This window comes from Sceloporus undulatus, chromosome 2, assembly GCF_019175285.1.
Source record: "Sceloporus undulatus isolate JIND9_A2432 ecotype Alabama chromosome 2, SceUnd_v1.1, whole genome shotgun sequence".
Taxonomy (NCBI): domain Eukaryota; kingdom Metazoa; phylum Chordata; class Lepidosauria; order Squamata; family Phrynosomatidae; genus Sceloporus; species Sceloporus undulatus.
Window position 1 is genome coordinate 10,928,077 of NC_056523.1, and position 12,667 is coordinate 10,940,743.

The 12,667-nt window shown below is 43.2% G+C and overlaps 1 protein-coding gene across 1 annotated transcript; it reads left to right on the top strand.

The window, feature by feature from the left end:
- The first annotated feature begins 157 nt into the window (after positions 1–157).
- On the top strand, positions 158–10,416 carry LOC121921846 (oocyte zinc finger protein XlCOF6-like). The gene is made up of 6 exons (XM_042450467.1): positions 158–481; positions 1,455–2,068; positions 4,078–4,171; positions 5,604–5,689; positions 6,450–6,570; positions 8,318–10,416. Exons 2-6 carry the CDS (start codon positions 1,745–1,747, stop codon positions 10,060–10,062), a joined length of 2,370 nt encoding a protein of 789 aa, XP_042306401.1. The 5' UTR covers positions 158–481; positions 1,455–1,744; the 3' UTR covers positions 10,063–10,416.
- Positions 10,417–12,667: the final 2,251 nt, after the last annotated feature.

A 12,667-nucleotide genomic window follows, 5' to 3' on the forward strand; every position in this document is an offset into this window, starting at 1 on the left:
TAACTTCCGTCCGACGCTCTAGGACGCACCAAACTTTGTTCCTCAATGGTTTTTTTGGACTTCAACTCCCAGAAGCCCTGGCCTCCTTGAGCAATGGCCAGGAATTCTGGGAGTTGAAGTCCCCCCAAAAAGTAAATAAATCTGGAGGACTAAAGTTGGGGAACCAAACACCCTGAGACACAGAGAACCGGAAGAAGCTGGGGCAAGGCCAAGGCGGAGAGTGGCCTTCCTGTGTCAGAGAAGGAGGAGGGACCACCTGAGGAAGGAGCTGCAGCAGCAGAGGAGAACTGGAGGAGCCCCTTGGCCTCTGTTTCGCCTCCGAGGAGCTCTGCCCAGCGGGACTGAGAAGCGTCGTCTGTATTTCTGTCTGTCTATATTTCTGTCTATACTCATCATGTAGAAGTCTTAGAAATTAAAGTTTAAAAAGCAAAATTGACCCCCCCCCAAAAGATACCTTGATTCGACTTATCCAGAGGTCAATGTAAGTACTGTATGTTAACATAAAGTATGTACACTCATCCCTCCGTATTTGCAGCTTTGGTATTTGTGGATTTGATTATTCAGAGATATGATTAATATGTTCTCTCTAGGAATATCTAGGTCCTCCAGCGCAACTCTATGCCCTGGAGGACCTAGAGATTCCTAGAGAGTGCTCTCTTGGGTAAAAACAAGTGTTTGTTATGTGTGGGTTTTCCCACATTCACGGGGGTCCTGTGCCCCTGACCCCAGCGGATATACATCCATCCTTCCACATTTGCAGGGTTTATATTTATATTTGTATGGATGTTTTTAGCTTTTATTTTTGTAATATCCACTCTTTTTTCCCTTGAATGCCCTACACTTTGCAGTACTTCTCCTTTGCAGTTAGGACAGCTGGTCACCCACCTGTAAGCCCCTCAAGGAAGAGCAATCTAGGAGCAACTTTTCAAACTGACTGACCAGAAGCTCAGAGTAGAGCAGGACTTTCTGTCTTAAAAGCTGCTCCTAGGCTGCATCCACACTGCAAATTTAATGCAGTTTGTCACCACTTTAACCAGAAAGCCAACGCAGCTCTTCCTTTTTAAATTGGGCAAATTGTGTAGTTTACACGGTTCAGCTTTCCATCAAAAGGGCAACAGATCAGTTAGTCTTACAGGGGTCACTAGAGTCCTCTCCCTCATTTTTATATGATTTATGTAGTGATAAGGGGTGTGCCCATCTTGTCCATTGCCTCTGGCAGTAAAATGTCTTGGCCTGGCCATGTGAAAGGTAAAAAAAGAAACATGAATTTCTGCTACAGTTTTATAGATGGGGAGGGATTCACAGGTGAAGAGACAGTGAGGCAGTGAGTTTTTAGGGACAGAGCAAGTGGAAGGTTGCTGCATTGTATGGTGGTTTACATTTTTGGCTAGGAATGAAATACTTCCCCACTGCCTTTTGTTTCTCTTGAATCACAGTAATTTTCTTTTATACAGAGAAATGAGCCACTTTCCAACTTGGAATCAGTTATGAAGCAATTCCCTGCCTTGAGAAGGTCATCAGGACAGCTCATTCATAGAACAGCTTTGCTTCTTCAGAGGCTTTAGTGTTTCCAGTAATTTTACCACTCTTTGTCTGCGATGAATCTGGCAAGAGAGGAAAATGTTCCTTCGCCCCATTAGAAACTGCCTGGGAGAACAGCTCCAAGTTGGAAAAGCTAGACTCAGCTCGCTGTGAGGTAGGAAAGGCCCTTCTCACTGTTCCGGCTAAGTACAGAGGCAGAACCATGGTGAAGAAAAGTCTGAGAGAGGATAGGCTCAGCTCAGATGGCCAGCGCCAGCGCTTCAGACAGTTTGGCTACCAAGAGGCTTTGGGGCCCCGAGGCATTTGCAGCCAGCTCTACTATCTCTGCTGCCAGTGGCTGAAGCCAGAGAGACACACCAAGGCTCAGATGCTGGACCTGGTAATCCTTGAGCAGTTCCTGGCTGTCCTTCCCCCAGAGATGGAGGTCTGGGTGAGAGAGTGTGGAGCAGAGACCAGTTCCCAGGCAGTGGCCTTGGCAGAGGGCTTCATCCTGAGTCAAGCAAAAGAGATAAAACAAGAGCAGCAGGTAAGAAGAGTGGGTCACTCCAAAAGGTCAGGGATATTTATGTGCAAAAATTCTTGAAAACAAATTTAGACTTAACCCAGACAAGAAACAGGGATTGCATCTGCACTGCAGAAACAATGCAGTTTGACACCACTTTAACTGTATGGCTCCATTCTGTGGAATCCTGGGTGTGCAGTTTGTTGTGGTACCAGATCTCTCTGACAGGGAAGGCTGAATCTCTCACAAAGCTCCAAATCCCAGAATCCCATAGCATTGAGCCATGGCAGTTAAAGCAGTTTCATGCTGCATTGTTTTTTCAGTGCCAATGAAGTCAGGGGCTCCTGTTCAGCCAAAAGGCAGGAATGGGTGGGCCTACATTCTCCTTGAAATGTATGGCTTGCAGCCTGGCTGCTCAGTTTTCTGATTTGGTGCATTTGTACAGCTTAGACAAGTATGCCTATTGCACATGTTCCTGAAGCGTACTGATTTGGCTACAATGACATATACGGTAACTTAGTTATAGACTCAGCCTGCCACATTCATGGCTTTGACAGTCATGATTTTGATTATTCGCTAGATCAAGGCTGGGTGCATGTGCACTTCTCTTCCCTTCCAGGCTTTTCCATTCGGAGCGGGGGGAGCCCAGGATGGAGAAGCTGGGAAGGGTGCGCATACCAACCCTGTCCCTTCCCCACTCAGATCACTCCCTTCCCCAGGGACTGACCCACCCAGGAAAGGGATTGGGGAGAAGGGGAAAAAGAGGAGTGTGTGTGCCTGCTCCTCTTCCCCGCCCATCCCACCCTTTAACTGGCTTCCATGGGGGGGGTTCCATATTCATGGGGATCATGTGCCCTTAACCTTCATGAATGTGGAGGGCCAGCTGTATAAAATTTGGATTACTGGAACACGCTGTACATAGGTTTGCATTTGAAGAATGTTCAGACACTATCTTTGGTCCCAAGACCTAAATCCAGATGGTTAGCTGGGACTGTTTACAGGGAACATACAGTCCTCTTCTTCACAACTTCTCTTTTGGTTGTCAGTTTGATTCCAGGCATAATCCAAAGGTCTGATTTTGACCTAAAAAGCCTCACATGACTCAGGTCCATGAAGGGCTGTGTTCTCCCATACGAGGTTCTGCCACCTCCTGGACATGTTTTGTGCAGCTGTGGGAGAGGACGTTTCTTGTGGCTGCTCCCAGCATCTGGAGCCGTTATCCGTTAGGACATCGGTCTGGCTTTCTCCTTGCTGTCTTCCCATCTCCATGTGAAAACGTTTTTTATTCCAGAAGCCTCCTGAAAACCATACAGGGACTTTTAATAATTTGTGGTTCTGTTGTATTATCTTGGTCTTTTGATCAATATGTCTTTAATGGTTTTAGTTTTACAAATAGCTTAATTACTGTTTAGCTCGCATTTTTGCATTTTCAAAATCTTTTTTGTTTTTATTTCTACTTGTTTTAATTACTGCAAGCCACTTGGAGTCCCAGTCTTGGGAAATATGTGGCACAGAATTGACTATACTAGTGATGATGATATAAAGCTCTGCACCACAGTTGGCCCTCCACATTTGTGCCTTTGAATTTTCATAGATTTATTAATATGTTCTCTCTAGGAATCTGTAGGTCCTCCAATGCAACTCTGCCAGAAATTGACCATAGAGTCACACTGCAGCAGCTAGAGATTCCTAGAGAAAACACTTCTCTAGGCATTTGTAGCTCCTTCAGTGTGATTGTATGGTCAACCTCTGCCAGATCATGGCCATAGAGCTGCGGTGGAGGACCTAGCAACTCTTAAAGAGGTGTTCTCCCAGGTAAAAAAAGAATAGTTTTTTATTTGCAGCTTTTTCACTTTCATGGGGGCCCTGTGCCCCTAACCCCAGCGAATGTGGAGGGCCCACTGTACTTCCTTCCTTTTTTCCGGAAGTTATCTAAAGTAGGGGATGGTTTACCCAGACCTTATCCTCTTCCATTTTTTCCAATCCTAATTCCCACTCCCCCTTTTTTAATGTTACTGCTTTTTCTGGTGCAGGACTGGTATGTGGATGAGGTTACTGCGGTAGAGAATCGTCCTTCTGAGAGGAAGGGGAGTGTGCATGACAAGGACGGAGAATCCCATTCAATAGGTAAAGGTTAAGGGGGGGGGCTTTTATGCTTGGCTCCCTGCTCCTGAATATGATTAAATACTTGGGTTGTGTGAAGTGCTTGTTCTTGTTATCCTCATGGGTATAAGGGAAGAAAGATCAGTGGAAGAGGTGCTTCTGTGGATTGGTAATTTTGAGACCAGGTGGTCTTACAGTCCAATTTAGCCCGTGGTCCCTTCCTACGCAGGGAAAATCTTGGTGCCTGCAATGTATCCCCTATGGTCCAGAAAGTCCTCCCTCCCCTCTAGCCTATTAATATGCAGAACAAGGGTGTGGAGTCAATATGCCATGACTATGATGCCTCTATTTTTGTACTTTACAATTCCTTCATAAATGGCAAATGAATCTAGGTTGCCCCTCGCCCTGTTTCTGCCATATTGGTAACCATGATTTTACTTACCTTTGTCCCTCAGGGAGGGGAGAGGAAGGTTTCTCTAGGCATCTGGAGATCCTCCAGGTCCTCTCTGACCAACCTCTGTAGTAAGTTTGCTTTAGGACTGCCAAAATTACTTGAAACCACATAATAATAATTACTGTGAACCTTATTTTAAAATAATTTATATTTGATATCTCAATCCAGAGCCTGAAGCTTGCAAAATACATTACCCAGCCCATAACACCTCCCTGAGCCACTTGTTTGTTTTGTATATGTTTATTAAGACATTTTCTGCTAGCCTGTTACCTTCCAGTAGTTTGTATGTGTGTATCTAACTTAAAAGCCTGAAGAAGAAGAGCCCTCCCTCCGGTCCATCTGCCTTGGTCCAGGCCTCAGAGGGAGAGAAGAACTGCTGGACCTGATCCCCTTCCCCCCTCACCATTCCCTTCACCTTTTGTGTCATGTCTTTAGATTGTAAGCCTGAGGGCAGGGAACCGTCTATTATCCCCTCTGTTGTAAGCCGCCCGGATTCCCAGTGATTGGGCGGCATATAAATAAATATTATTATTATTATTATTATTATTATTTTAAACATAAAATGTTGCACCTGCTTTGTTACACATGTCTTGCAGCAAACATACAGTGTAATATATTTATTGGATTGAATGTATGCAATTGCATTTTATGAAACCTGTTTTGTCAAATTCCTGATGCTACCATATCTACTTCCAATAATATACTTATGCTGCTTCACTGAAGACCTTTTTCTAGGGTTGCCAGACTGAAAACTGGAGATGGCTCCTGTACTTTTAATGGTTGTGTAGAAGAGAGAATTACTATACGTATTGCTGTAATTACTTTTGCTGCACAAGCCTTAAGACCCCTCTCTAGTTTCCACTCTGGCAAACATACTTTCTTCTCTTTAGTAAATGTTATGGCATTCAGTAAATGTTTGCATGAGTGTGCAAAATCTTGAATCAGAAACAGTGAATGGCAAGTAACCGTCCCTTTTGTTTGTTTGTTTTCTGTTCCACACAGGAGATGCAGTAAGGACATGTCCAAAATACAAAAGCTCCTCTCTACACAGTGATGGTCGCAGAACAGTTTCTGTGGGACCTGATCAGGTAGGGGATAGGATCTTCAGTGGGCCAAGAAGGAAAGCTGTTGGGTACTTGTATCCCCTGTGTGTTTCGATGTTTGTCTTTGCTTTCTGTCAAAGCTGACTAGTAAATGCTGTAGTGTAAAGATTTAAAGATGTGGCAATGCTAAAAAAAAGCCAATGCAGTTCTATGCTGCATTAATAGGAGTACAGTGTCTAGATTGAGGGAAGTAATAGTACCACTCTATTCTGCTTTGATCAGGCCTCACCTGGAATACTGTGTCCAGTTCTACACACCACAATTAAAAAAGGATGTTGAGAAGCTGGAGCGTGTCCAGAGGAGGGCAACCAGAATGGGGGAAAATCTGGAAACCATGCCTTATGAGGAGAGGCTTAGGGAGCTGGGTATGTTCAGCCTGGAGAAGAGAAGGGTAAGGGGTGACATGATAGCCATGTTTAAACATTTGAAGGGATGTCATATTGAGAATGAAGGAAGCTAGTTTTTTGCTACTTCAGAGAATAGGACCTGGAGCAATGGATTCAAACTACAGGAAAAGATATTCTACTAAAACCATAGGAAGAACTTCCTGCTGAATGGTATGAGCTCTTCAGCAGTGGAAAACAATGCCTCGGAGAGTGGTGGAGTCTTCTTCTTTGGAGGTTTTTAAACAGAGGCTGGATGGCCATCTTTTGGGAGTGTTTTGATAATGTTATCCTGCATGGCAGTAGGTTGGACTGCATGTCCCTGGGCCTTTTCTTCTTAGGGATAATGTGTCTTTCTTCAGGTGACATTTGAAGACGTGGCTGTGTATTTCACTGAGGAGGAGTGGGCCCTGCTGGATCCAGGCCAAAAGGCCCTTCACTGGGAAGTGATGGAGCGGAATTTGGGTCTCATGTCCTCTCTGGGTAAGTCTGCCTTTCTCTTGTGGCTTATCAAATTAAATAACATCTGAGCTGTTTTGTGAAGGGAGGAGCTAGGCAAGCTTGGTTGATGCCAGTGAATCACAGCTTGGGAAATGCTGTGAAGCAGGGCCAGTGAAGGAAAAGAATCCAGAACTGAGGCTTGTTTCTGACAGAAGGCAGATAGAGGAACAATGGTCTAGTGATAGGTTGCAGAGAGATGGGGGAAGGATGGCATAGAGACAAATAGAGATAGGATTGTCAGCTAGTGGAGGAACCAAATAGGATTTTGGGGAGCTGTAAATGATTAAATAGTTCAGGGCTTAATGTTTGATCTAAGTGTCTATTAATCAATTTCAGCTTGTTCTTTTTTTACAACTGTGTCCGACTGTTATTTTTAGATCTTGAGAGAGAATCTAGTTACACTTATCACAGTGAACCCACAGAGCTACACACCACAGGACTACAAAGAGATCACTATGAGGCCTAGGTACCCAATCCAGGGTGGGATCTTGAGGGGAAAGGGGGAAAGGTGGTAAACAGGAGCCCAAAGGTTTGAAACTGCAGGGCTAGCCTGGAGAGGGGATCCATCACATCTTATTTTCAATGTTGATACATTAAAGGATTCTGAGTCATTTACTGCATCTGCACTCCAGAAATAATGGTTTAACAATGCTTCAACTGCCATGGCTCCCTGCTATAGAATCTTGGGATTTGTGGATTGTTGTGGCACCAGAGCTCTGACAGAGAAGGCTAAATATCTTAAAACTATAGAGCCCAGAATTTCATAGCATTGAGCCATGGCAGTTAAAGCGGTGTGGAACTGCATCAATCCTGCAGTGCAGATGTAGCCATTTTCTTCCAGCATGTCAGGTTAGTGATCACGTAGCAATAGCAAGTACATTTCTATACTGCTTATCAGTCCACTTAAGCACTCCATAAGAGGTTTACAACGTGTACATTAATTGCCCTCATCAAGCTGGGTACACATTTTAGCAAATTCAGAAGAATACCAGGCTGAGTCGGACCCTGATCCCCTGACAGGTATTGAACTCACAACCTTGTGGTTTGTGAGTGAGTGGCTGCAGTACAGGCATTTAACTACTGCACCAATAGGGCTCACTTTGTGCATGCTGAAATGGGCTGCTGTAGCTCACCAAACAGGTGCAGGATGAAAAAATAGCCCCTGCTGCATTTGCAGTTGCCCACCCCTGGGTTAAAGGAATAAAATCTCCCACACAGGAACCACAACGACAATTGGAAAAGCTCAACAAGTGGTTTCAGCAAGAGAAGTAAATGTTTGAAAAAAGGCAGCACTTTTGTGATAATGAGAGAATGGGATACATAGAGGTCTCCACATTTGGTTTTGGCAGAGGTGGGCTTGTAAAGGTCACGTCTTCACAATTGGTGGTAATGGTGAGACAAGTGGAAGTTCCCATACCTGCACTCATTTTTACAGTGTAATAAGGAATGACAAACAAAGGAAGGGAAGTGATATAGTAAAGAGGAAGCAGGAAACAAGATTACAAAGTTCTTAGAAAAAATAGCTTTCGAGAAAGTAAATAGAGGAAGGGCTCAACAAAGCTGGTCTCTCAGGAGAACCAATAGAGAAGTTCTGGAGTGTCATCTCTTTCTCTCCAGTGGCCTCCTCAAATTGATGCAAATGGATATAAGCTAAGAAAATGTGTTAACAGTATGACTTCAGTATCCAGTTCTCCCTTATACTGTGACTCTTTGTTTGTCTCCTTTTAAGGTGGAGATGGGCAAGAGATTGAGAATGAAGAAGAATCATACTGGATTGATGACATCTTTGGAATCTCACATCAAGAAATAACACAGAAAGGAAAAGAACAGCATAAATGTACTTGCGTTGCATGTGAGGGGCTCTCCAGCTGTAAAGCCAGCCTTAATCTTCATAGGAGAACCAACACAATAGAGAAATCTTACAAAGGTGGTAACTGTGGAAAGTCCACCAGTTTTAGGAAGTGTCTGATTTCCCATGAAAGCATTCAAACGAAAGAGAAACCATTTAAGTGCTTGGAATGTGGAAACAGCTTTGTCTGGAGATCACACCTCATGATACACCAAAGAACCCACACAGGGGAAAAACCATTTAAATGTTTGTGGTGTGGAAAGAGTCTAAGCCGGAGGTCACACCTTTTGGATCATATAAGAACCCACACAGGACAGAAACCATTTAAATGCTCAGAATGTGGCAAAAGATTCAGTCAGAAAAGAAGCCTCACTTGTCATCAGGCAACTCACACAGGAGAAAAACCATTTAAATGCTTGGAGTGTGGGAAAAGTTTCAGTCAGAAAAGAAAGCTCACACATCATCAAGCAACACATACAGAGGAGAAACCATTTGAATGTTTGGACTGTGGGAAAAGTTTCTTTTGGAAAATAAGCCTTACTCACCATCAAGCAATGCACACAGGGGAAAAACCATTTAAGTGCTCAGAATGTGGGAAAAGTTTCAGTCGGAAAGCAGGCCTCTCTTGTCATCAAGCAATGCACACAGGGGAGAAACCATTTAAATGCTCAGAGTGTGGGAAAAGTTTCAGTTGGAAGACAGGCCTCACATATCATCTAGCAACACACACAGGAGAGAAACCATTTAAATGCTTGGAGTGTGGAAAAAGTTTTCGTTGGAAGACAGGCCTCACGTATCATCAAGCAACGCATACAGGAGAGAAACCATTTAAATGCTTGGAATGTGAAAAGAGCTTTAATTGGAAGATGGACCTTATTCGTCATCAAGCAATTCACGTAGGGGAAAAACTGTTTAAATGCTTGGAGTGTGGGAAAAGTTTCAGTCAGAAAAGAAATCTCACTCATCATCAAGTTATGCACTCTGGGGAGAAGCCATTTAAATGCTCAGAGTGTGGAAAGAGTTTCAGTTGGAAGATAGACCTCAGTCGTCACCAAGCTACTCACACAGGGGAGAAACCATTTAAATGCTTAGAATGTGGGAAATGTTTCACTCAGAAGACAGGCCTCACTTATCATCAAGCAACACACACAGGAGAGAAACCATTTAAATGCTTGGAGTGTGGGAAAAGTTTCAGTTGGAAGACAGGTCTCACTTATCATCTAGCAACTCACACAGGGGAGAAACCATTTAATTGTCTTGAGTGTGGAAAAAGTTTCAGTCAGAAAAGAAGTCTCACTCATCACCAAGCAATGCACACAGGGGAGAGACCATTCAAGTGTTTGGAGTGTGGAAAGAGCTTCAGCTGGAAAATGGACCTTAGTCGTCATCAAACAACACACACAGGGGAAAAACCATTTAAATGCTTGGAATGTGGGAAAAGTTTCACTCAGAAAACAGGCCTCACCCGTCATCAAGTGACGCACACTGGGGAGAAACCATTCAAGTGCTCAGAGTGTGGAAAAAGTTTCAGTCGAAAGATGCATCTCACCCGCCATCAAGCAAATCACACGGGGGGGAAATCTTTAGCTACTTCGAATGAGGAAATTATATCAGTCATAATATAGTGTGAGGCTCCACATGTTGTTGAGCAACTCACACAAGAGAGAAATAATGGAAATGACTGGAACGTGGGAAAGGTGTTGGTAGGAGCTGACATCTTATGTGACGTCAAAGAGAAAATGTTTAAATGCCTGGAGTGTAGAAAGTGCTCCAATCATTTCTCATATTTTAAGACTGACACAGACATCGACATGTAGGAACCAGCTCACCTGTTATCAGGAAAACACATGGGGAAACTACAGTGGACCCTTGTTATATGCTGGGGTTTGGCTCCAAGATCCCCCGTGTATAACAAAATCTGCGTATGCTCAAGTCCCATTAAATATAATGACATAGCAAAATGGTGTCCCTTATAAAAAATGGAAAATCAAGGTTTGATATTTGAAATTTATACTTTTTGGGAACATTTTCAAGCCGTGGATGCTTGAATCCGTGTATAAAAAACCCGTGTATAAGAAGGGCCGACTGTATTTAAATGTTTGACATGTAAGAACACAATATCTATAGCAGGAAAGCCTTTCTTTTTTGACTGAAGAATCCTGATAAAGAGAAAGTATATCTTTATAATGTCAAATGAACCTTAGTCAGAGGTGACTCTACGCACTAACGAATGCAATTAGGGGAGATCCAAGGTAAATGTTTGGACTGTGGAAAGTCTTTAACTGAGACCTTAGTGCTGATTTCACACCAAAGAAATTGGGCAGAAGAAAGTGATTTAAAGGCTCTGAGTGTATAAAGAGCTCTATTAGGCACTATCATATTTCATATCAGAAAATATACAACAGGAGAATGTGATATGTGAAAAGAATATGTCTCTCAGATTGGGGGCCTTACTGAAGATCTAAGATATTCAGCTGAATAAGTCTTAATGAATTATGTCCATCATGATCAATGTGGCTTCATCCCTGGTCAATATTTGGCCCTGGCCAAAAGAAAATTCCTACACATAGGACTTTACCGCACCAGGCTAAAATGCCGCAATCATGTTAATATAGGAAAAGCAAGATACCAGTTTGGGGACAGTCATTTTTGCACAGCTCTTCAAAAGTGCCATGGTGCTGCCACAGTCCCAGGCTCTGTCTTTTGCACACCAGCCTTCATGGCCCTTCCTTTCTGCCCTATGTCCTTCCCAGCATGCCTTTCAAGTCTTTATTTTAAAAAGTATGTATTGTTCATTGTGCGGGTTACAGCAATTAAGTAAAAAGAAGAAAAGAAAGAAAAACAGCCTGCATGGGAATAGCGAGGGAGAGAAGCATAATCGCACCCACTTGCACCACATGACTGCCTGCATATTGGAAATGCAGAGAGAGGAACTTATCCCACATGAAGCAATAATAGAGAAGCAGTGAAATTGGGAGGCATTGACCAATTTTGCCTGGCAATGAAAAGGAGAGTTCCAGGAATAGGTGGGTGGCTGTTCCTGGAACTATAGGACAGACACAGCTTTGTGTGATGTGGTATGGCCATAGATGTTACTGTCCTGCTGTAATTCTGCTTTGGCAGCCCCATGTGATGAAGTCCTTAATCCATTATGCTCAGTTGTATAAGCATGGTCATTAGATGTTCTCAAAGTCTTTGATAATATGAAATGGCTATACAGTACTTACTTGTACTGCTAGAGCACGTGAAAATGGGAGACACCATGTCCACTGTTTGTAGTACATGTGAATGATAACAAGCCCTTGTATCTGTCAACAGCTGTGATTCAATCTATCCAGGTCAAGGATGCTCTCTTTTGCCAATCCTGTTTGCCTTGGCATTAGAACTTTTTTACTTCCCTAATCAGATTCCCATCCAGGCTTAACAGGTATTTACATTAATAAGATTCAATGTAAGATTAATGTATTTACTGATGATATGCTCCTCTTTCTTACAAATCACCTTGATAGCAAATTCCGAATAAATTCAGGATAAATTCTGGAGGTTGGCCTGCAGATTAATTTTAATAAATCCAAACTGCTTGGATTTGGGGGGGGGGGGAAGGGAACCACCTCATTAATTTTATGGATTCCAAATTTGCTTTTCTGGATTTAGATACCTGGATGTTGTAGAGATCTGAGGTAAAGCTTGGCACATTTGTTTTCTGCTATTCTAGAGACTAGGACCCAATGGAGCAATGGATGCAAGCTACTGGAAAAGAGATTCCACCTCAGCATTAGAAGGATCTCCCTGACAGTAAGGGCTGTTCGACAGTGGAACAAATTCCCTTGGAGTGTAGTGGAGTCCCCTTCCTTAGAGGTCTTTAAGCAGAGGCTGGATGGCCATCTGTCAGGGATGCTTTGATTGAGATTTCCTGCATGGCAGGGGCTTGGACTGGATGGCCCTTGTGGTCTCTTCCAACTCTGTGATTCTATTTGGTCAACTTCTCCCATACAGATCATTTTGTGCTCTTTCCAAGGAAAGTGTTATAAAATCTACCCAGAAATGACATCTTTATTCTGTTTTGTTGCACCATATTAATACTGCTCTGTTTGATAGATGGGGGAGCAGTCGTGGAGAAACATACTCGGATTCATTGTCCCAGACTCCTATTTTGGGATGAGATTCTTTCCTGGACCAGGAAATGATATACAGTTTTGAGATACTTTATTAATTCTGTTGGTGTTTGGT

Bases quoted from the DNA above. Each gene is read 5' to 3' on its own strand.
- LOC121921846 (XM_042450467.1), top strand. From the start codon at position 1,745: ATGGTGAAGAAAAGTCTGAGAGAGGATAGGCTCAGCTCAGATGGCCAG. The intron at 4,172-5,603 runs GTAAAGGTTAAG...TGTTCCACACAG, and splicing joins CGGAGAATCCCATTCAATAG to GAGATGCAGTAAGGACATGT. The intron at 5,690-6,449 runs GTAGGGGATAGG...GTCTTTCTTCAG, and splicing joins TTTCTGTGGGACCTGATCAG to GTGACATTTGAAGACGTGGC.